This window comes from Carettochelys insculpta, chromosome 6 (genome assembly GCF_033958435.1).
Source record: "Carettochelys insculpta isolate YL-2023 chromosome 6, ASM3395843v1, whole genome shotgun sequence".
NCBI lineage: Eukaryota > Metazoa > Chordata > Testudines > Carettochelyidae > Carettochelys > Carettochelys insculpta.
In genome coordinates, this window is record NC_134142.1 from 104,913,219 (window position 1) to 104,937,389 (window position 24,171).

General features: G+C 42.9%; 1 protein-coding gene across 10 annotated transcripts in view; it reads right to left on the reverse strand.

Annotated features, from left to right (window-relative positions):
- SOX6 (SRY-box transcription factor 6) overlaps window positions 1-24,171 on the reverse strand; it is a 515,133-nt gene that overhangs the window by 283,232 nt on the left and 207,730 nt on the right. For all 10 annotated transcript variants that reach the window (XM_074997727.1, XM_074997726.1, XM_074997718.1 and 7 more), the window contains one exon: window positions 4,742-4,952. In XM_074997727.1, coding sequence (XP_074853828.1) covers window positions 4,742-4,952 — 211 coding nt within the window. The remainder of the gene's footprint in view (window positions 1-4,741; window positions 4,953-24,171) is intronic.

The following is a 24,171-nucleotide window of genomic DNA, read 5'->3' on the forward strand; positions in this document are numbered from 1 at the left end:
GACTCTGATTAAATATATTTATTTAGTCATGATAAAGTCTTTAAACTTGTACTCATTTTCTCACAATTACAAGTTGTGATTGGGCCCAGAAGCACCATGCCTCCACGGAGGACAGAAATTTTATATCTGAACGCACACTAGCATCTGTGAAGCATTTTGCTAACCTTGCCTCATATTTCACTGACAGACCAGAAATTTTGTAAAGATAAAGGAAATCGGGGCGGGGGGCAGTACTGATCAAAGCAGGGGAGCTCTGAGTTGATTTCTAGCTCTGCAGCTGACTCACTGCTTCACCTGGCAGTAGCCACTTAGAGTCTAATCCAATTGATCTGTTGACTTAATGGGAGAAGAACAAGGGCCCTTAAGGTTCCTATGACTAAAGTTTCCTCCATGTAAAACTGTAAAAAAAGGACTGGTTATCTACCTCATTGGAATGATGAGACTTAATTTGTTTCTAAAGTCCTTTGAAAAACACAGAAGAAAAGCCCCACCAAATTAACCTAATGGCATGTAGAAATTAATACTTCTTTTCCAGTAAATTAATTGAGATATTGTATTATGATGTCCCTTGTTTATTGAATTAGCAATTAAAAAACAGTAGCTTTTGAATTTTCTACACGAGGAACACTGTTGTAGTACTAGGTCATGGGTCAGCAACCAAAATAGCATGAAGAGCCATTTTTTCCAATTTAGTGAAAAAAAAAAAACCTCAGTAATTCAAGAGCCACAATGAATGTGAATAAGAGACAGTCCTGAATAAATAATGTCAAACCATACTTTTTTAATAACAGCATGCACATAATGATTTGTAATGTGATACATGTTCACTGCAGGACATTCACAAACTTTTTACATATTCTATTTCCTCACACTTTATGTGTGTGTTTATACCACCGTCTTCCTGACCTTCACTCCTGGAACCTTTTCTCCTTCCAGAGGACACCAAGTAGCGTTATCCAACGCTTTGAGATCATATATCATTTACTATTTAGATATGAGTTGTTTATTGAAAACAATCGGGAGGGCTTTTTTTAAAAAAAAAAAAAAACATGTTGTAATTATAGCATCAGGAGCCATAAAGAAGCCCTTAAAGAGCCACATGCAGCTCTGGAGCCGCAGGCTGTACACCCCTGTACTAGGTCATGATGACATCAGGGTCAGTATGACCCAAGTACAGGATTCTTCAGTAGCCCTGGCTATATTTCATCTTCAGAGCTATAAACTCTAAAAAAGCCTATTTTTATATCTATATGCTGAAATACAAACCTCCTTGGCCCAAGCATACTCAAGCAACTATTAGGTGATTTGAAATCAGGGCTGCTATAGGGTGTCTCATAGCTCAAATCTTGCTCCTGTAATAAATTCAATACAATCACAGGGTCTGCCCATACATAGTCAGAGGCAAGATCAGAGCCTTAAAACATTTAATTAAAACCAGCTTTTAAATCTTCATTTTATTCACATAAAAAAGTGTGAAAAGTTTGGGATCACTGTTTTGCACTACTTGTATGTTTGTTCAGGTAAAGAGCATTCAGCATTTTGCTCTTTCACACAGAGCTTGTCTATACTACCTCCCTGCTTCGAAGGGGGGGATGGCAAGTAAGGTGTCAGGAGTTTATTAATGAAGCGCTGCAGTGCACATGCAGCACTTCATTAAGCAAATTCACCCCTGCGGCAACTCCAAAGTGTTAAACTTCGAAGTGCCGGCTTGCATGCAGCCACGGCTCACCTGTCAGTACTTCGAAGTGCCTGGGCAACTTTGAAGTCACTTTACTTTTGAGTGAGTAAAATTTTGAGGAGTAAAGGGACTTTGAAGTACCCCGGGCACTTCGAAGTACTGGCAGGTGAGCCATGGCTACTCGCAAGCCGGCACTTCGAAGTTTAACACTTCGAAGTTTAACACTTCAGAGTTGCCACCGGTGGGGGGAGGAATTTGCTTAATGAAGTGCTGCATATGCACTGCAGCACTTCATTAATAAACTCCCGACACCTTTCTTACCATCCTCCCTTAGAAGAAGGGAGGTAGTGTAAACACAGGCATGGATAGGTGCCCAAACCTGCCAGAAAAATTTATTTATATTGAATATAAAAACAAACAATAGCTGGGATATGGAAGCATGAAGCATACTGCACAATTGCAAATATTTGATGCAAGTTAATTTTTCATAGTTGCTGATCAAAACACAATGGACATTGATGCCCAACAATTACGTCTTGCAATAGTTAATTGATCTTCCTCTGCAAAAGTAGCTGAGCAAAAATGTGAAAATAATTTGAGTTGAAGATGTAGTCAGCCACTTTTGTGCCAAAATAAAGGGGTATCAAAATGAACAGTACTTTATCATTAGCTGTTCCTCATAAAACAAGACCATAAATTATACAGCCTCTCTTCTCTATGTGGTGTGAAGATGGAGCATGGAGAACTCTGTCATTCAGTAAACGATTATCTTTTTCTTGTATGAAGTATCTCTCTTAGGCTATGCCTAGATTACAGTGATTTGTCGACGGAAGTTTTTGTCGGAAGTTATCTTCCCACAAAACTTCTGTCAACAAATCGAAGCCAAACTGCCAAGTGCAAGAGCGATCCACTGTTGACAGAGAATGACTGGACTGCCTGGCTGCTCTCTCAACAAAACAACTAATTGGATGCACAGCAGACAGGGCTGCCAGGTGTCCTGCAAGCCCTGTCTGTCAACAGAGGACCACCCCGCCCTACCCCCAGAATGTCCAGACCAGCTTTCTGTCAACAGAAGCATCATACCTCGTGGGAAGTGGGATAAGACTGTCAACAAAAGTGCTGCATTTGGTGAATTTACTGTCAACACAACAGCTTGCGAATCTGGACGCTCCCCGGGTTTTGTCAGAAAAACACCAGTATTTTCGACAAAACCTGCTAGTGTAGACAACAGCCTTAGATCAAACCAACTCCTGTGTATATTAATAAAGGATGATGACGGAAAATTCCGCAGAATCAGAACGAAAAGAAGTTAAAGTGCTTAACCCATCACAGTAAAATATTAAGAATAATTTATGCACGTTTGTTTTTGCCCTCCCCCCACAGTGTACTTTTGGAAAGTCTTAGCTGTGGCGTCACTCTGATCAACAATAACTTGCAAACTCCAATGGCATGTCTGAGCCAAGAAGCCTTTGATTAGCATGGAGCACAGAACAACTGTTAACTCACTGTAAAAAATGATTTTGCCAAAGTAAAATTTAAAATAGTTTCCTAGTCTAGCCATAAAACCTAGGAAATAAAATTTAAAAGAATGATCTTTACAGCTGAAAACAGACAGATGGTTCTCAAAAATCTGGGACAGACTTTGGAAATGATTCTCCAGCTTAGGAAAGGACACCTATAGAACACAGTTAACTATGTGCCTGTCATTTAAAAACTATGCCAAGAAATGTAAAACCTTTGTAAATCTACCTCCCTGCATATTTTCCTCATATTTAAATAGGTTGTATCAATATCGGTTTTAATGGAATTCTACTTTGCTACACAGAGCCTGAAGATCTCACTGTATTACCCCTTATACCATGTGAACCAAATACTCAACTCCAGTATGTTACAGCCCCCTTAACCATGAAATACCTGCCAACTAGCAGTGGAACTGGAACACTTTGCAAGAGCCCTTCTCTTACACACTTTTTCAAATATTTTTCATTGCAAGGAGCAGAATCTGTCCCAGTGCAGAAACACACCTGTGTTTATTTCAGACTCACCCTCAGGCTCCCTGAAAGTTTGTTTTTGTTTTACCAGAACACTCCCTAGACAGGAATTCCATGGCACAGAGGCAAAATGGGAAAAGCCTGAGAACACAGAACTGTGACTTCTCCACTGGAGTCTACATGAAGGGATATCAGGTTATGAGCACATGCTGCGCTAACCCTCCGTCACTTTGACATTCTTCCCAACCACTTCATTCCTAAAACAGATGCTCTCCAGGTCTCCCCACAGGATCAGGGACTAAGAGGATGGCACCACAGAGTCTACTGGGGCTTCACTACACATGAAACATACAGATCCCAGTATAGAATCCATCCATGTGTAGATCTAGAAGCATAAACTCATTTCCCCTATTTTATTTAGCCCTTATTCAGGCTAAATTCTCATTTAAGTCAGAGAGGGTTGTGCTGACTAAGAACTTAATGTAAGCTGATTCATAGCCTGAAGATTTGTCCCTATTTTTGTCTTTGCATTTGACACATGTAACAATATGTATGCATTCTGTAATACACATATTATGGAATACATTTCCTTCAGCCACAGATCTAGAAATACAAGTCAGAGCTAACTCCTTCCTAGCCTTCAAACAACTGTCTAACCTTCCTAGATACAAACGTTGGTAGGAATAAAGTGAAGAAAGATGGAAATTACCAAGATAAAATTAATAACTTTTGTCAACACTTCTTTTGTTTAAAATCAACATTTCTTTCTGAAAAGGAGAAAAAAATACTGAAATATATCCTCAAACGTGATGAGACCAACTAACCATTCATCATGATTTTTAAATAAGCAGAGGCTTTGATTCCACCTAAAATTCAGAAAGTTTTAGAAAACAGAGATAGCTCTCTAACATGCTTAATGGATCACAAACTACCATTGCCATGGTAACTATGAATAACTTTTTCCAAGCTATTGCCAATTATGCATTTTTCTGATTCTGGATACCCCACACATTCTTTAAGGCATAGAATCTGTAGGAAAAAATATGTTATAACAGTGTTAACCTACACATACCTTCCTGTTCAGTCCTTGTCATTTCTTCTAGTTTCTTCTGCTTCAGTGTGTCCACCACATCGGCAAGGCTTCCTTTGCGGCGCTCTGGCGTTCCAAAATTAACACTGGTCATTAGTTCACTGCGATCGCGACCTCCTTCGTCGGGCTTGTGTGGTGAGGTAGAGGTATTCCGGAAGGAATATAGGGAACATAACTTATTACTTTCTGACTCCTGCAAAGAAACAACACAACATGAAAACACAAACTATTCCATTTGTATCTGTGACATTTGGATCAGATGACAATTGAAGGTATATAAATATTATAGTGAGATGTTTACAACAGTAAATTAGGCAACTGTCTCTATGGTCCATGCCAAGGAATGGTCTTTTTAGCCATGCACCTGCAGGGATCTCCCAGTTCCCTAGGGCAAAAAAAAAAATTAAGGAAGGCGCTGGTCTTGTAGAAGTTTAGTTACCTCCATTACCATGCTTGAACAGGGCCTCCCTTCATACCTAAGCACTCTCTTATCCATGATTCTCAGCTTTTATAATTTCACCTTAAGATACAAATTATTTCCTAGTCAAAGAATGACAGATTAATGTGAGAAACAAGCTATTGACATTGTGTCAATGAATGCTTTGCACTGCTGAAGTCTTCTCCTGGCTTGTGCAATCGGCATTTGATCAAGAATTACACATTTTGTGCCAATGAGGAAAGCACAGGAGAGATCAAATTGAAAACACTGGGCCAGATTTTTATTAGATGTAAAGCAACATGATTCCACAGTTTCAAAAGAGTTAAGTTAATTCATATTGGTTGAAGATCTGGTCTGTTACTTTTATAGAATCATAAAAATATAGGGCTGGAAGGGACCTCAAAAGATCATCTTGTCTAGGCACACACACTGAGGCAGGATCAAGTTTACATAGACCCCACCTAGAAAGCATTTGTCTAAGCTGTTATTAATAACCTCAAATGATAAATTCTACAATCGTTCTTGAAAGCCTCACAATTCTTAATTATCCTTCTAGCTTGAAAGTGTTTCCTCATATCTAACCTAAATCTCCCTTGCCGAAGATTAAGCCCATTACCACTTGTCCTACTTTCAGTGGACATGGAGAACAATTGATTATTAATCTCTTTATAATAGCCTTTAACAAATTTCAAGACATATCACCTCACACCTCACTCTTTTTTTTGTCAATTATCTTTTCTAAAATGTTTATTACTTTACTGCTATCCTCAAGACTCTTTCCAACTTGTCTACTTCTTTCCTAAAGTGTGGCACACAAAACTGGACCCAACATTCCAGCTGGGGTGTTACTATTGCCAAGTAAAGCAAGACAATTATACCTCACTGTGACATTTGCCTTTTTTTACTATTGCATTTCATTGCTGACTCATTTAATTTTGATCCACTATAATTCCCACATGCTTTCCCACAATACTACTGACTAACCAGTTGCTCATAAGTTTGTATTTGTGCATTTGATTTTTGTTTCCTAAGTGCATTATTTTTTATTTATCTTCACTAAATTCCATCTTGTTGAGATCCAATTATTCAAGATCACTTTGAATTCCAAGCTTGCCCTTCAAAGCTCTTGCAACTCTTTCCATCTTGGTATCATATGCAATTTTTATAAAGAAACTCTCCACTCCATTATCTAAGGCATTAAAGAAAATGTTGAATAGCACTGCACCCAAGACAGACCTCTACAAAACTCCACCAGTTATTTCTTCCTAGTTTGACAGTAAGGCTACGTCTACACTGGCCCTTCCCTTTTGAAAGAGGCATGCAAAAGCAGCAAATTGAAAATGCAAAGGAGGCACTGATTTGCATATTCAGAACCTCATTTGCATAATGGCAGCCATTTGCCATTCTGGAAGAGCTGCTTTTGAAACCACCCATCTTCCTGAAAAAAATTAGGACTATATCTAGAAAGCATGGTGTAAGTTTCAAGTACTATGCATACAATAAAATTATACTTTCGACGCCTGATAGAAAATGTCTTAGTACTATCAATAACCAGTCTCCTAATGCCACTACAAATACATAACAAATAATAGTATCACTACTACCTTTTGAGCTGAATTAGTATAAGATAGAATGCCTCTGGTGAAATGGAAATCTGAAATAAAAAGGGACTAGACAAAGTTAACAATGGAAGACAAATAAACTCGTTCCAGCCTCTATGAGAGTAAGAAGTGGCTGTGCAAAACTGCAGAATGAACAATACAAACTACTGACAAGTGGGGCAAGAGCCACTGATGACCAAGACGGTGATAACATATCACCATCTATCAATGTCATATATGTTCAACAAGACATTATCACTGTCATTACACAGGAGAGAATACTTGACAGCTATTATGAAAATGCTGTGATTGGAGTATGCTCCTGAAACTCATGTTGAAGGGGTTAATGTAGGCCACATGGGTATTTAACCAAGCTGGGAGATATTTACACTGAGAGCAGAACCGTAATTAAGAAAAGCTCATCTATGGAGAAACTGACGGGACTTCTATAAAACCAAGGAGCTGGCATAAGGGGGCTGAGGGAGAAGGACTTCAGTCACTCTCACTGGCAAAATGTAGAGAAAGGAATTTTGAACCCAAGAGGGAGGATTTATCTAGCAGATCCAGATGAAAGTGGTTTTAGCAAGGGTGGAGAATGTGAGCCTTGGATAGGCAAAGTAGGAAAGGGAGAGAAGCAGGGGGCTTTGAGGTAATACCCTGAAAAAAATACAGGCAAAAAGGGCTGGTGACAAAGGAGATTTTGCCAGCAGAGGCACGTCTACATGGTCCGTTTAGTGCTGGCACCCCACTCTGCTGGCAGAGATATCTTGTGCAGCTATGCTAATGAGCCACATGAATATGCTAATGAGCAGCCATTTGCAGTTGTGAGACTGTTCATTAGCATGATGCTGCCAGCAGGACATATCTATGTAGACCCAGCCTGTAGTTGTTCTTATGTCTTTAAAGCAATGGCAAGCCAAGCATAAATCTCAGCCTACACCCTCTCCCAGGGAGTGGCTTTTTTCCCTCCTGAGCTTCTCAGGCTGTCCTTATTCTTTCTGACCCAAAGTCCACTGAAGGCCACAGGACTCTATCAACTTGAGTAGGTTTTGCCTCAGGGTGTCAAAGAACAATGCTAACTTTATTTATAACTCTAAAGCTGAGATAATAGACTCGCCTGACCCGTACAGTAAGCAGAACTAACAGAATTGTAGCATGTAACACTGCTTCCTTCATGGCATACACAGAATGAGCCCTGTAGAGATGTTCCTTAAGATGCAAGGGCTGAACTCTATATATACTAATATCTCCAAACTCTACCACCACTGAAGAGCAGAGCTGTAATGTTTACACTTTGCCCATATGCCCACAAAGAAGTAGAGAGGCAGAATTTGCTCCTGTGGAAATGTATGCATTTACTGTCTATAGAAAAAGTGATAATCTGTGAGCATAGAGATTGAGTTCATTCAAATAGTTATTCACAATAATCCACTTTAGGAGAAAAATCAAGAAAGAAATAAAAAACTGTGTTCCCAGGACTTGTTGAATCTAGAATTCCCACCATTATGATCAACATGAGAGTACTCCATTCACAGTTCCCAAACTGAACTGACACTAAGGATGAGTTCCTGAAACTCATTTGCTTCTGAAATTAGCAGTGGGAGAAAGAATAGCTGAAGAGTCAACAGGAAAACTGCACAAGCTAAAAGGTATTCAAGGGATCAAATGGGTAACTGGAAAGACTGAAAGCCAGTTCAGTGTACATAATATAGCCCTTTTCTGTTTCAATAGATAGTGGTTAACAGTGGCGGTGAGGACCTATGGGCAGTGTTTGAGTCTCCATCTTCTCTTATGGCTTATCCATCCAATACTGGATTTGCACAGTCAATTGCAATAACTGCATGCCAGTCTATTTCCAAATTCTTGAGTCTGAGAGTTTTTGTTTCTAAGACGCAGTTCTTTTGTGTGGCTTGCACATATACTATCGAAGGATGATGTGCCCTGTCATAGCAATTGTTGCCAGGTATTTCAATCTGATAATGTAGATTCCCAGGATTTTGGATCAACGTTGAATTTGTTCATGGCATTTTTGCATGTATCTTTGAATCTTAGTTTTGGTCTTCCTCTTGTTTACAATTCTCATGACAGCTCACTGAAGAGGATTTCTTTGGGAAGATATTCGTCACCCATTCTTCTCACATGACCAAGCCATCATACTCTTCTGCTGTTGAGGATCACTATGAGGCTGGGTATGCCAGATCTTGACAGGACATCTGCATTTGAAACTTTATCTTGCCAGCTGATATTCATAATTCTGCGGAGGTAGCAAAGATGGAAGCTGTTCAATTTTTCCTCCTGGTTCAAGTAGGTGGTCCATGCCACATAGCAGGATACTCAATACACATGTCTGGTAGAGTAGTATCTTTGTTTTCACTGTCAGCTTAGGATTGTTCCATGCTTGTTTCATAAGTCTGCCAAAAATCATATCTGTCTTTCTGATTCTGATGTTCAGATGTTCAGTTCTTCGTCCATGGATAGGTTTGCGGTGTCAGCAGATCCAGTGTAACAGAATTGTTGAACTACATCTAATGGGCTGTTATCCAGAAAGGCATTGGGTCACTGAGATATACCTTGAGTGAATACAACAGTTTTCTTCGTGCTTATGTCAAGGGAAAACAACTTGCAGACTCTGGATAGAGAATGTAGCGTGTCTTCATTATGACCCATGACAGCTGCATCACCTGCAAACAGGAGTTCCCTGATGAGGACTTTCTTGAACATACTTTTGGCCTTGAGTCTTACCAGGTTGTAGAGAGAGCCATCTAATCATGTGGAGAAATACATTGCTGTGTGAATTTTGAAATGCGCAATTTTGTAGAACTGAGAATATGCTGAAGAGGGTAGGGGCAAGAACACACTCTTGTTTGACTCTGCTGTTCACTGCAAATGGTTCTGATGTAGACTCATCAAATTGCATGGTTGCGTTCACGTTTTCATGAAAGGATGTTATGAGCTTGAGCAGGGTCGGTGGGCAGCCAGTCTTGGTTAATACTCAATATTCCTGATATACTGATTGTGTCAAACACCTTTATCTAATAATAGCAGAATTATTTCAGAAAAAATCTAAATGGCCAACAATTTTTTTCAAGAAAGAAAACTAATTCTTATGCATTTGGGACAAATATCTCTGAAAGATCCTCACAATAAGACTGCAAAGTTAAAAAGAAAGAAGGTACAAAATACTATAGCTATGCTACTAGCAAGCCCTGTGTATCTGCCAAGTGACTGCAGTGTGTACATTACAATTATAAGAATAAGCTGATCTCAACTAAAGAAACAAACTAGACAGAAGGAGAAACAGGGGGGCAAGGAAGGCCTTTTCAAAGGCATTTTCATTGGGACAATGACCCATCTGTGAGATCTGTCATTTGAAAGGCAGTTCCTACAACAGTAATGATTTATTATTTGTTCAGCAGCTAAGCAGCCAGTTCCCCAAAAAATCCCACCTGTTGGATGTTTAAAAACCGAATGCCTTTTCACTTTTTTTCTCCTCGATGTCTCAATCATTTTGACTTAAAGTATATCGTGAATCTTTAGTAGAAATTCAATAGAAGACCACTGTTTCTCTCCCGCATCAGAGGAAAAGGAAAAACTAGCTTCCTTGAAGGGACAGAAAGTTCTGTAGAGGAGGGGGATCCTACCCTTGTCTCTCTAGCTAGCTTGATCTTCTTGTGTGGTATGGAATGTCTTTATTTCTATCACACGTCGTACCAAAACAAGAGATATTCTTTTTTCATGCAGACTGGGAGAAATGGCAGGGGGGTGGGGACAGAAAGAAAAATGATGGGTCAAAATCAACTTAAACATTACGCATTGGACAGGCCCAGCAGGTCACATCTATAGCACTGAGGAGAATTCCTAGTTTATTTCAATTTCTTTCAATACTGCTGAGAGTTAACTTGTGATACGGGTGTGAACAAAATATCTGCACAGCACAAGAAGTGGGGAATGGGTAACAGGGGATCCAGCACTTCGGTTCATACCCTCTGAAGCACCTGGCATTGGCCACTGTCAGAAGACAGCGTACTGAGCCAGAGGGACTTTTTGTCTGATTCAGTATTGCAGTTCTTACCAACTGAAAATACTCAGACGTAGTCTGATGATCAAATATCAGCGGTATTCAAGCTGCCCAGCAAACTAATCAATTAAAACAATCCTAAACATTCAAGTTTTAAGAAATGGTTCTTTTACCATAAATCACATTTATATGACTGAGAGGGAAATAGTACTTTTAAATTAGGCCACTCTCTTTGAAAGTTGCATTTTCCAAGATATAACACTTGCATTAATTTCAGTGAATAAGAATTTCAAGGAATGGAAAAAAAAGACAAGAATGAAAAGGGCAAATAGCAAACATGTGATTTATGCAGGAAAAAGTAGATTTTATACAGAGTGCACTTTAGCAACTAAAATATGCTGAGATTCTGATAGAATGAGTCTACAATATTGTTAATTACTGCATGAAAGTTAATTCAATTCCAAATCAAACAATATTAAAATCTTCATCTTCCTTTTGCTAAGAATATTTCACTTCTAGTAGGAACAGAGTTGAGAAAAACCCACAAAAGTAAAATGGTGTCTATGGTTCAAACCACTTTTGGTAAAAGTACTATTTACCACAGATGATATAGCAAAGTCCACTATTTCTTCCTATTTTAGCCTAACCTGAGATCTGGTAGACAATGCTCACTTGGCTTTCAGTAAAATCCTCCCACTCCCACATTACTATTAGTTAATAATAAAATAATTATACATGCTTATATCAGACTATAGAAGCAGTGAAGAATTTTTATGATCCTGAGTCACAGTCTGTTCATTATCTAAAAAATCACCCAAATGCCTGTTTGGAAAATACGTATGTGCTGTGACCTGTGCTCACAAAACATCTTGGTTAGGATGACTAGTTGTCCCATTTTTAAAGGGTCAATCCTGAATTTAAATCCTCCTGCACATATACCTACTTTTACTTAACAATGGTTAAATTGCCCCAAATTTTCTGTCTCACTCCAGTACCGGTGGGGCGTATTGCTGGCCAGATTCTTGCTTGCCAGCTGCCCATCCATGAACAGTGAGTGGTGAGGGTTGAGTATGTGATGATGGTGGTAGGAGTACAAAGCTGGCGGGTGGAAGAGCTACACAGCGTGGGGCCAGCCACTCCCCCTGCTGTTCCATCAGTGCAATCCCTGCTGTGTGCCTCCTCTTGGACAGCAAGCCCTCTTCATCCCCTGTCTTGTTTCCAGACCTTACTGGCTACTTGCTGTGGTGGGTGGTTATGCATTGCCTCCGCTGCCCACCCATCAGCCCTTTACATGCTTTTCCTCTCCCTGTTCTCTCCCTGCTGTGCCCTTTCATTCCCTCAGCCTGACCTTCTGATTCTTCTTCATATCCCCACATCCCCACCTCTCAGCACGGTGCATCCTGCTTCCAGCACTTTGTGGAGAACTAGTCTCTGGTCAGATCTTTCAGGTCACCAACAGCCTAGCTGTCAGGCTCCTTCCTCTCACCAATGCCTGTGGCTGGGCTGGCAACCATGGAAAGCTCAATACACTCTGACTTGGGATGCTGGTCAAGGAGAAACCAAGCCCTGCATGTGCCCAAAACCCACACATCATTGGCACAGGGAAGCTTCTCCGCCCTTCAACTAAGCTCTGGAGTTCTGGGGAGAAATCTGTGTCCAACCTCTTTGTGTCCTGAGCCTGCAGACTCTGCAGCAGCTCCACAGGCAGAGGCTTAGAACCCTCTTCACACAATGCCCCCGGCCCTAGGTCCTGCTCTTAGGTGGTGTGCAGCTCCTGTGTCCCCCAGGCACTCTCCCCTGCTGAACCACCTCTCTGGCTGGGCTCGCTGAAGGTACGAGTCGGATTCCCTGACTCTTGGTGCACAAGGCATCCTTAGGGGACAGGGTGTGGCTGGGCTTTGTCATTGGCCAGCAGCAGGTTGGAGGTGTCAGCTGCCTTTCTATGGGCAAGAAGGGACAAACTGCTTCTAGACACAGAGTAGTGTGGGAAGGGTATGGGGGGAATAGGTGATCATGCAAAAATATAGGCCAAGTCATCCCTATCTCCCACCACCACTCCCTGTGTCTGGAAGCAACTCCTGTCCCTCCCCTCCTGCACAGTGCTGAAAGGCTGCTGCTGCCCACATTATGGTGTGAACCCTCACAGAAAAAAGCCACAGTGCACGGTACAAGGATTCGTGGGTCAGCCAGCCATGGAAGGTGGACTGCACAGGGCACGGAGGGTTGGGGTCATGTGGGTCCCTTGTGTGAGGTATATAAACCTTAAAGATATGAAGGTAAATAAAAAGACTTCAGCTAACCAGTATTTTTTCAAACAGGGGCTATGTCAAGTATGTGTCAGTTTGAATGTTTGTAGTGCATAATTCTGATTGATTGCCATTGAATGACAATTGAAAGAAATATCAGTTAGTCTGCAAGGTGCCACAGGATTTCTTGTTGTCATTGAATGAGAATAATTTTACCAGATGTCCTGTATTCAGGTTAGGAAAATATGTTCACCCCAATCTAGGTCCATGAAATTTTAAAAGAAAATTTTCAGTTTAGTTGAAATTTCTCAGTTTTTTATTTTTTAAAAAATCTGAGGAACACTTTTGGTTTCAAGAACAACAACACTTTTGGTTTCAGTTTTTCATTTTAAGATTGAAAACTTTTTGTGGAAAAAATTTTAAAAATGAAACAGGTTCAAAATTTACAGCCAAATGTAACTGTGTTTTACCAGCTCTACTCTAACAAAGTCAAATCATAGTAAAAGTATTTAAAATATGTATTTGATGTATAAAATGCCAATTTCCTGACAGCCGTACATGCACGTGCAAATAGGGACAGAAGATAGCCCACAAATGTATTAAATGGAACACACAATGAAACCCCTTACACTAGACAAAATACTATCCAGGGTCATTGAGCATGAATCCCTACACTGACATTGATGAAGTACACGAAAATAACTGATGTTACAAAAGAAACTATCAGTTCATGAATGCTACCATCACTACCTACTGAACAGTCAAGTAAAAGATGATTCATATAGGTGTGGTTCACTGTCCCATGGAGTGGCACTTGGACCACTTACAGAGAGGAAGAGTCTCCTCTACAGCCTTAGCTTAGAGGCAGCTCTGACTTTTTAGCTCAAGCTGCAGAGGCTCCTGCACTAAGCTCCAGAGGTCACATGTTTGGGTCTGCTTGTCCGTGGTTGCACACACACAAAATCAGACTTTCAATAAGCCCATACACTACTGCCCTAACACACAGGAAGACTGAAGAAGCATCATTTGGAGCCCCACCACAGGAGATCAAAAGTGGGGCAAGTACCCCCAGGTCTGGTGATTTAAAGGGACACAGAACTGTGGCCACAACAGCGATGCCAAAAGCCCCAAGTGTGGCTCTTATTACTGCCTAGGGAGGCAGGGGAGCTGCACTCCAGGCAGAGTTGGGGGAAGCACCGCAGTCCAGAAGGAGCCTGCCTTCGGCCCCATCCCTTCCAAGAACATGGAGCTGGCCCCTCCTACCTTGCCCAGGGGCCTGGCATGGCTGTCAGCTACCCTGATCATCTGTGTTGTTGATAAGCATAGTACAGGCTTTCTTGTGTGAATCCTTGGCCCTTGTTATACCTGGTTATATCCTTCATCAGCTAAGCACAGGGCACAATGCAATAGCATGCGGCCCTTTTTCAGGTCCTCCTAGTCCGTGAAGGATAATCAACATCAGACCTCTCAGGTGGGTCTTTTTGGAGCTCCTGCAAGTGGACCAATCAAGAGTAATCTGCCATAGGCAGAACAACATTGAACAGTTTCAAGCTGTGTCTACACTAGCCCCTTATGGAAGGGGCATGTTAATGAGCGAGGTTGGAACATGCTAATGAGGTGCTTCCATGAATATGCAGTGCCTCATTAGCATAATGGCAGCTGTGGCGATTTAAAAGTGCCACTTTCAAATCACATGCTGCCCGTGCAGAGAGGGGCCTTTCTAGAGGACCCCCTGGTCTTCAAAAGCCCCTTCTTCCTATCTCATTAGGAAGAAGAGGCTTTCGAAGTCTGGGGGGTCATTTCAAAAGGCCCCCATCTACATGGGCAACGCGCAATTTGGAAGTGGCACTTTTAAATCACTGCAGCCGCCATTATGCTTATGAGGCACTGCATATTCATGGCAGCACCTCATTAGCATCTTCCGACTTTGCTCATTACCATGCCTCTTCGGAAAAGAAGGGGCTAGTGTAGACACATGATCAATGTATAATCCCAGCCTGAAAAAGGATGCAAACTATATCTGGTAGGCAGTATGTGTAATGTACTCTGTACTCCATAGTGTTTCTTTTAAAACATTTATATAAGGGCATTTTGTGTGTAAAGGTTCTGGCATGCATTTTACACTGCACACATGTAGTAAAAATCTCCACAAAACTTAATTGAAATTAAATTTGAAATATGGTAGGTGGTCAGGCTAAAAGTAAACAGTTAACTTTAAAAATAAATTTAAATAAATAAAAGCAATTAAACTTATGTCTCAGGTCAGTCAGCTGCTACATTTCATATTTTAAAATCACTGTTCTTCCGCATCATGGTATGTAAGCAGAAAAAAATCTTAATTCCTACAACTTTTTTGTCATTTTATTTGTGAATAGATGGATTTAATAAGAATTTAATAACTACAATTTTCTCAGTATTAAAAAAATTTATTTTCCTATGAGTCAGATTCTATCATGCTTACTTACGTTAAGTTGTCTGTTTATTCTCCTAGAAGTCCAATTGGTTTCAATGGGACTAATCATGAGCAAACTACTATTCCACTTATGTAAAAATGTCAAAAACTGGCCCTACATCCCTGACCTTAGTATCTAAAGACCCTTTTACAAAGCAACTGAAAGTGACACTTCTGAAGTGCTTTCATTTTCTAAAACCAAATACATACACACAAAATGACAGTTCCAGCTCTGAAAGATTGTAGGGCAGAACACGGAAAAGAGAGTGTAATTGACGCCATGCAACATATGGTATATGTTTATATCTTACCTTTAATACTAAAAAAGGATCCTCTTCTCATGCTCACTTATTTTCATAGACACTAACAGGTATACTTAGCCTTCTCTACAAACATATCTCTCATTAATGCTAACGGAACCCTACATTCCAATTTTAAACATTAGGAAGCAAAAATATAAGCCATGCCCTGGACTATGCAGCTTCACAGTGAAATGGATCCTGCAAATTCTGGATGAAATATTTTAACTTCCTCTGCTAAGGCCCAAACCATACTGAAATTATTGTGACTCTGCCCAGTGTAGCCAGACAGAACCCCCCCGGCCTTTTGCTCTACTCCATCTTGCCTTCCCTAGGTGCTTCAGAGCACGAAAGGGTTAAAAGGAACAGCCCAGCCCTGGAATGCCCGAGAGCGCAGATGGGCTTATCTTACCCATGGCCTTTGAAGCTCTGAAGCAAAGCTAAGAACAATTGGCTAATTAACAGCCCGGCCTCAGACTGCCCTTGGCTAATTACCATCAGTTGATTCGCCAGGACCTGTCCCAGACAGGAGGAAAATCTCCCCGCCCATTAAGACACAAATGCCCTAAATTATCAAAACAAAAAGCAGTCAAGTAGCACTTTAAAGACTCGCAAAATAGTTTATTAGGTGAGCTTTCATGGGACAGACCCACTTCTTCAGACCATAGCCAGACCAGAACAGACTCAATATTTTAAGACACAGAGACCCAAAAACAGTAAGCAAGGAGGACAAATCAGAAAAAGATAATCAAGGTGAGCAAATCAGAGAGTGGAGGGGTGGGGGGGAAGGTCAAGAATTAGATTGAGCCAAGTATGCAGACAAGCCCCTATAGTGACTCAGAAAGTTCCCATCACGATTTAAACCATGTGTTAATGTGCCGAATTTGAATATAAAAGCCAGCTCAGATGCTTCTCTTTCCAAAACGGTGCGATAATTCCTCTTCAGTAACACACATACCTTTAGGTCATTGACAGAATGCCCCATTCCATTAAAATGTTGACTAACTGGTTTGTGGATCTGGAGTGTTTTGATGTCTGTTTTGTGCCCATTGACCCTTTGTCTAAGGGAGTTAGAAGTCTGTCCAATATACAAAGCCTCTGGGCATTGTTGGCACATGATGGCATAGATGATGTTAGTAGAGGAGCATGAGAAAGAGCCCGTGATTCTGTGAGTAACCTGGTTAGGTCCAGTGATGGTATTTCCAGAGAAGATATGTGGACAAAGCTGGCAGCGGGCTTTGTTGCAGGGAAAGGTTCCAGGACTGGTGTTCCTGGGGTAGAGACTGTGGCTGTTAGTGAGGATGAGGTTGGGAGGTTGTCTGTAGGAGAGAACAGGCATGCCACCCAGGGCCTTCTGGAGTGTAGCATCCTGATTAAGAATAGGTTGTAGGTCTTTAATAATTCGTTGCAGTGGTCTGAGTTGGGGACTGTAGGTGATGACCAGTGGTGTTCTGTTCTTGGCTTTTTTGGGCTGATCTTGGAGTAGCTGGTCTCTGGGTATTCATCTGGCCCTGTCGATTTGTTTTTTCACTTCTCCTGGTGGGTAATTCAGGTTTATGAATATTTGGTACAGTTCTTGTAGTTTTTGGTCTCTGTCAGTTGGATCAATCACAATCGCATTTGCTCTGATCCACAAACCAGTTAGTCAACATTTTAATGGAATGGGGCATTCTGTCAATGACCTAAAGGTATGTGTGTTACTGAAGAGGAATTATCGCACCGTTCTGGAAAGAGAAGCAGCCGAGCTGGCTTTTATATTCAAATTTGGCACATTAACACATGGTTTAAATCGTGATGGGAACTTTCTGAGTCACTATAGGGGCTCGTCTGCACACTTGGCTCAATCTAATTCTTGACCTTCCCCCCCACCCCTCCACTCTCTGATTTGCTCACCTTGATTATCTTTTTCTGATTTGTCCTCCTTGCTTACTGTTTTTGGGTTTCTGTGTCTTAAATACTGAGTCTGTTACTGGTATGGCTATGGTCTGAAGAAGTGGGTCTGTCCCATGAAAGCTCACCTAATAAACTATTTTGCTAGTCTTGAAAGTGCTACTTGACTGCTTTTTGTTTTGATAGTGTATAGACTAGCACGGCTTCCTCTCTGTTACTATTCAAAATGCCCTAAATTGTCTACCTCACAGGGGTAAACTACGCCTTTGAACTGCCTGTGAGAACCAGCATCAGACAGTTTAATTCAACTAAAACCAAGGAAGAAGCCTACGTGACCCAATGGGTATAAAAGAGGGGTCCGGCAGACCCCCTATTTGAGCTCCAATCATCTTTCCTGCCGGACAGGAGGGTGGGGGTCTCCCCAGGTCCCCGGGGACGCTAGACTCCTGGAAAAAAAGGACAAAGGACTTCTTCCCAAGGGATTGAGAGAGAAACACTAGCCAAGCCACGTTGGTAATGTAGGGGTAAGAATAAGACCTGCTAGGTATTTTACTTTTCATTTCATTTGCTCACATTCAACAAGTATAGATCTATGAATTACAGTGTATGCTAGCTATTTGTAATCAAAGTAAAAACTTTGTAACAATTGTAACCACAAGAGCTTAACTCGTTAGGTAAACAAATAAAGCAACATTGGCTGCGTCTACACATGCACGCTACTTCGAAGTAGCGGCACCAACTTCGAAATAGCGCCCGTCGCGTCTACACGCGTCGGGCGCTATTTCAAAGTTAACTTCGACGTTAGGTGGCGAGACGTCGAAGTCGCTAACCTCATGAGGAGATAGGAATAGCGCCCTACTTCGACGTTAAACGTCGAAGTAGGGACCGTGTAGACGATCCGCGTCCCGCAACTTCAAAATTGCTGGGTCCTCCATGGCAGCCATCAGCTGGGGGGTTGAGAGATGCTCTCTCTCCAGCCCCTGCGGGGCTCTATGGTCACCGTGGGCAGCAGCCCTTAGCCCAGGGCTTCTGGCTCCTTCTGCGGCAGCTGGGGATCTATGCTGCAGGCACAGGGTCTGCAACCAGTTCTCAGCTCTGTGTATCTTGTGTTGTTTAGTGCAACTGTGTCTGGGAGGGGCCCTTTAAGGGAGCGGCTTGCTGTTGAGTCTGCCCTGTGACCCTGTCTGCAGCTGTGCCTGGCATCCCTATTTCAATGTGTGCTACTTTGACGTGTAGACGTTCCCTCGCTGCGCCTATTTCGATGTTGGGCTGAGCAACGTCAAAGTTGAACATCGACGTTGCTGGCCCTGGAGGACGTGTAGACGTTATTCATCGAAATAGACTATTTCGATGTTGGCTGCACGTGTAGACGTAGCCATTGTAACACTAAAGCTACGTCTACACGTGAAGCCTACATCGAAGTAGCTTATTTCAATGTAGTGACATTGAAATAGGCTATTTCGATGAATAATGTCTACACATCCTCCAGGGCTGGCAACGTCGATGTTCAACATCGACGTTGCGCAGCACCACATCAAAATAGGCGCTGCGAGGGAACGTCTACACGCCAAAGTAGCACACATCGAAATAAGGGTGCCAGGCACAGCTGCAGACAGGGTCACAGGGCGGACTCAACAGCAAGCCGCTCCCTTAAAGGGCCCCTCCCAGACACAGTTGCACTAAACAACACAAGATCCACAGAGCCGACAACTGGTTGCAGACCCTGTGCATGCAGCATGGATCCCCAGCTGCCGCAGCAGCAGCCCGAAGCCCTGGGCTAAGGGCTGCTGCACACGGTGACCATAGAGCCCCGCAGGGGCTGGAGAGAGCACGTCTCTCAACCCCTCAGCTGATGGCCACCATGACAGACCCCACTATTTCGATGTTGCGGGACGCGGATCGTCTACACGTGCCCTACTTCAACGTTCAACTTCAAAGTAGGGCGCTATTCCCATCCCCTCATGGGGTTAGCGGCTTCGACGTCTCGCCGCCTAACGTCGATGTTAACATCGAAATAGCGCCCAACACGTGTAGCCGTGACGGGCGCTATTTCAAAGTTAGTGCCGCTACTTTGAAGTAGCGTGCACGTGTAGACACAGGCTAAGAGATTAACTTGTTAGGTAAATAAACAAAGGACTTGATTAAGTGGTAACCTGACTCCCCCTGTTACTGTGCAAAACTGAACACAAAACAAAGAACCTAGCTGCTCTTCAGCGGCTCTCAGCCTGGTCACTAGTGAGCTCTGCCCTGGCAGTTGCAATCTCATATTAATACAAGGGCATAGTGGCATCTCACCTGACCATCGGCTAACACCCAGCGGCTGAGATACAAAACTAAAGGTTACATCTGGAGATTTCACAGCCCAGTGCCTCCCTTAGAATCAGGCCCCACAGCAGTTCCGCATTAGGGACTAAGCTGAAGGCGGTGAGTGAGCCAGCAGTTTGGTGGAGTACGTGAATTCACTGGTCATGTGATGGGGTATACCAACCCCACATTGAGCAGGGGATGGGGGCCAGGCCTATTGGATGGAAAGGGCCCCACCCCCAGGCCCTGCAGGGCATGCTACTGCTGCAGCCCAGGTATAAAGGCTAGGGAAGCCTGGCAGTTGGGGGTGGCCAGCAGCAGGGAAGGAGCTTGTGCTAGAAGCTGGGAGCAGCCTCCCGAACAGCAGCAGCCACCCAGGGAACAGCAGCAGCAGCAGCGGCAGCGGCAGCAGCCAGCCAGGGAGCAGCAGCGGCAGCCAAAGCCACCCAAAGGAGCAGCAGCAACAGCCACAACAATACTTCAGGGAGATGCAGCCAGAGCTGGAGCAACGTGTCGACTCAGACACTGTGTAGGAAGCAGCCCAGGGCAGGGAACTGGGAAGGGACCCTGGAACTCAGCGTGTTGCAGTAAGGATCGCCGCTGAGCTGGTGGCTGGGTGTGACACACCCACCATCCACAGGGCCCTCAGCTGGAGCTCTGTGAAGAGGGAGGGCCTAAGCTCCTCTACCCCCACCAGAAGGGGGAACCGTGACTAGGCTGCTGAGCCTGCACAGACTGACTAAGCCACAGGGCTTGTGCAGATTGATTGGGCTGCTGGGCCAGCATATAGTGACTCGGCCACCGATGCCTGCAAACTGAGGCCAGGCCACGGAAGCCGGACCTTGGCTATTACGCGCACTGCCCTGACTGCAGGGGTGAGGTGTACTGACTTTGGGTACTAGGCCAGACAGCCCTGACTGCTGGGGCAAGGTGTACTGACTATACTGCCCTGACTGTAAGTGTGGTTGGTCAGGCCTGTGAGCTTTGACTAGGCCCCTGAGACCTGACCAGACTGTGGTGCCTTCAGAGTAAAACGAGGGACATCGGAAGTGATGTGGGGCAGGAAACCCCACCACAGGTCACAAACTTTAAGTGGGAAGAATCCAGAAAGATGTGGTCACTGATAGAGACAGTTGATCCAGAGAATCCTATAGCACCCAACCCTTACGCATGAAAACATGGGCAAGTTATCATCTAACAAAAGTTTATGGTCCCATGTCAATGATCGTTCACTGTATTTGACTACACTGAAACCCCTCTCTGCTTTGGGACATAAGCAGAATGCCTGTCAAACTAGTAATTTTTATCTCTCTCACCCTTGCCCATTAGTCTGTTTTTTGTATTTTTTTTCAGGGGACATAAATTTCACCTTTTGTAAAGATGGAAGAAGCACCAATATCTCGAACAGAAACAATAGGTGTCAGACTCCAGAAAATTAGGAAAAATTATTAGCTTATAATATAAGAGTTTAATTTAATTACAAACTTTCAAACTTTGTACACTTCTGACTGTCAATCCTACCCTGTTCAATAGCCAACAAGAAAACACAAACTGTTTCCGCTGGAGTTCAACAAAAACATGAGGATGGATGGGCAGAAAAAGCAGAAAACAAGTATTAGTAACATAAAATGTGTTGGTTGCGTTCCTTTATTTTCCATATGGCTGAGGCGTTTCAGTTATAAAGGGATATTTATCAGTCTCTGCATTGAATGGGACACATGTAAGCACCCCAGGAAAGTTGGATATACAGAGTGTTTTTTATTCCAAGTACTAGCAGCATGCTGGCACTTGGAGCCAGATCGGAGTTAACATATAATGAAAACAAATGTTTACAAAATCATTTCCAATCACTGTATTAAAGGTTTCCCTTTTAAAGGCTCTAATGAAACAGAATTAAAAGAAAAGAAATGTCTACACGATCATGGCTAATTTCCACCTGATTATAAAAACAAAGATTTATTTGGAAAGATTTGAAATTTATATTTAAGGCTGGAGAATGGCTTGCCAGAAATTATTGAGGGAACACCATTTGTAAAGCAATTTAGGCTAAGGGAATGGATGAATGGTAACAAGTGGGCTAAAACCTGAAGACTTTTACTCAGAATTTGCTCAAATAAAACTCCCATTACTCACTCAGATCTGCATGAGTAAGGACTGAACACAAACTGGATTTGATCTTTTATCAATTTCTAAAGAAGTCAATAATAAAAATTAAATTAAATTCCTTTTGTTTCCTACTCTAAGACAAAAAGTCATGGAGGAGAGTAACAACAAAGAAATTTAATTGAGATAAAAAAGTGTAAAAATTGTGCTGATAAGACTCAGACAGTAGAGAGAGTTAAGTATGGAACAATGAATGGAACCATTCCAAGTAATATCAGCATGCATGTATTAAGAAAAATGCGGGATCTTTTCTGCTTGGTGTAAAATCTGATTGTTGATCAAAGCAGTCCCTTCCAACTAGAGACAATCATAACTGGACAAAACTGAAACCATCGAAGTTTAGGGTAGGTGGAATCTCAGATAAAAAGTTCCACATTTGAACCATTTCTGCTTTAAACCACATTACATAAAGGAGCAAAAACAGAGATACAAAAACCACCAGTTTGATAGGCATTCTGGTCATGCCACAGAATACAAGGAGAGATTTCAGTGGAGTCAAATACAGTGAACAATCATTGACACAGGGCAATAAACCCACTGTTACATGATATCCTGTGCGTGTTTCATTCATAAGGGCTAGGTGCAATAGGATTCTTTTGATATTCTGAATACAGTATTATCATCCGATTCGATTTTTGTTTTGGCAATACCGACCCATCACCATTCAGCCATGTTGTGCCCTGGCCTTAAACTTCTGTTACATCTGACCTTAATAAGGAAAAGTTAATGAAGGAAAATGCTACTCGCTATTAGATAACGCATGCTGCAGAGTATATATGTTTTTCACAAGGATACAGTCTTTAACTTGTATCTACTAATTTATGCTGTGCTCTTGTGGGTTTAAAATGTTTGTTTATATTCTGCATTGCACTGAGAAATAGAAAGCTATGTGCACTACTATGGTGGTGTACTCTAATGAAACATCGTTCAAATGAGACAGAGTTCAATCATTGTAGCTATTTCTACACTAGCATCATCTTTTGAACGACTATTTCTTGGATGATACAATCCGGAACATTGTCTTTCAAAAGAGCTTGTCTACACACCAAAAGCAGATGGCGCCTCCGATCTGTTCTTTTGAAAGACCCTTCTGACCTTTTGAAAGTGAGTGTCTACACACTCACAGCTGCTCTTTCAAAAGAGCAGAGCAGGAAATACTGCAGATGGAGTTGCATGGCTGACAAGCCTTTCCAGGGCCTGCAGACTGCTGCTCCCCGTGAGGGCTTCTCCCTAACAGCCCCACCCTGTACTCACTCAGGCCCACAGAGTTGCCACAAGCTGTGCAGAGCCCCTGCACAGACACAATGGTGCATTCAAGCCTGTCCTGATGGACCCCCAGCAGCAGCTCCTTCTCGTCGAGCTGACCATCCTCCACACCTTGGTCGGCCACCTTGCCACATTGCTTGGTGCCGCCCTCCCACTCCTCACAAGGGTGAGCACCCTCCCCCACCAGGGCCCTGGAGTGCCTCAACCCTGGATCATGTCAGTGCCCATCCAGAGCCCCACGATGCCTGTGAAGCCACTTCAGCAGCTGCAGCTGAGGGGAGCAGCTGGTGCTGGGGGACTGGGACAATGCTTGATGGCTACAGCATTTCTGAATAGCAAGCAGACATTTCAGGAGCTCTGTCACTGGCTCACCCCTGCCTTGAGGAACCAGGATATCTGCATGAGGCCCACGCTACCCCTTGAAAAACAGGTGGCAATTGCCATCTGGAAACTGGCCACCCAGAGAGCTACCGGTCCATGGAGCACCAGTTTGGCATGGGCAAGGCCACCGTTGGGGCTGTCGTAATGGAGGTAAGGCGTACTCTGGTCATATATGCAGCACTGGGAGAGGTGAGGTGGATCCCAGCTGAGGTGTACCCCTGGCAGTTGGGGGGCATGGGTGGAGGGGATGGGGAGAGAGGCCAAGGGGAGAGGGCTGTGTGGGGCTGGGGGATAGGGCAAGGGAGAAGCGGCAGCGGGGATGTGTCCTGGGTACATCCTGTCAGTCACACTGC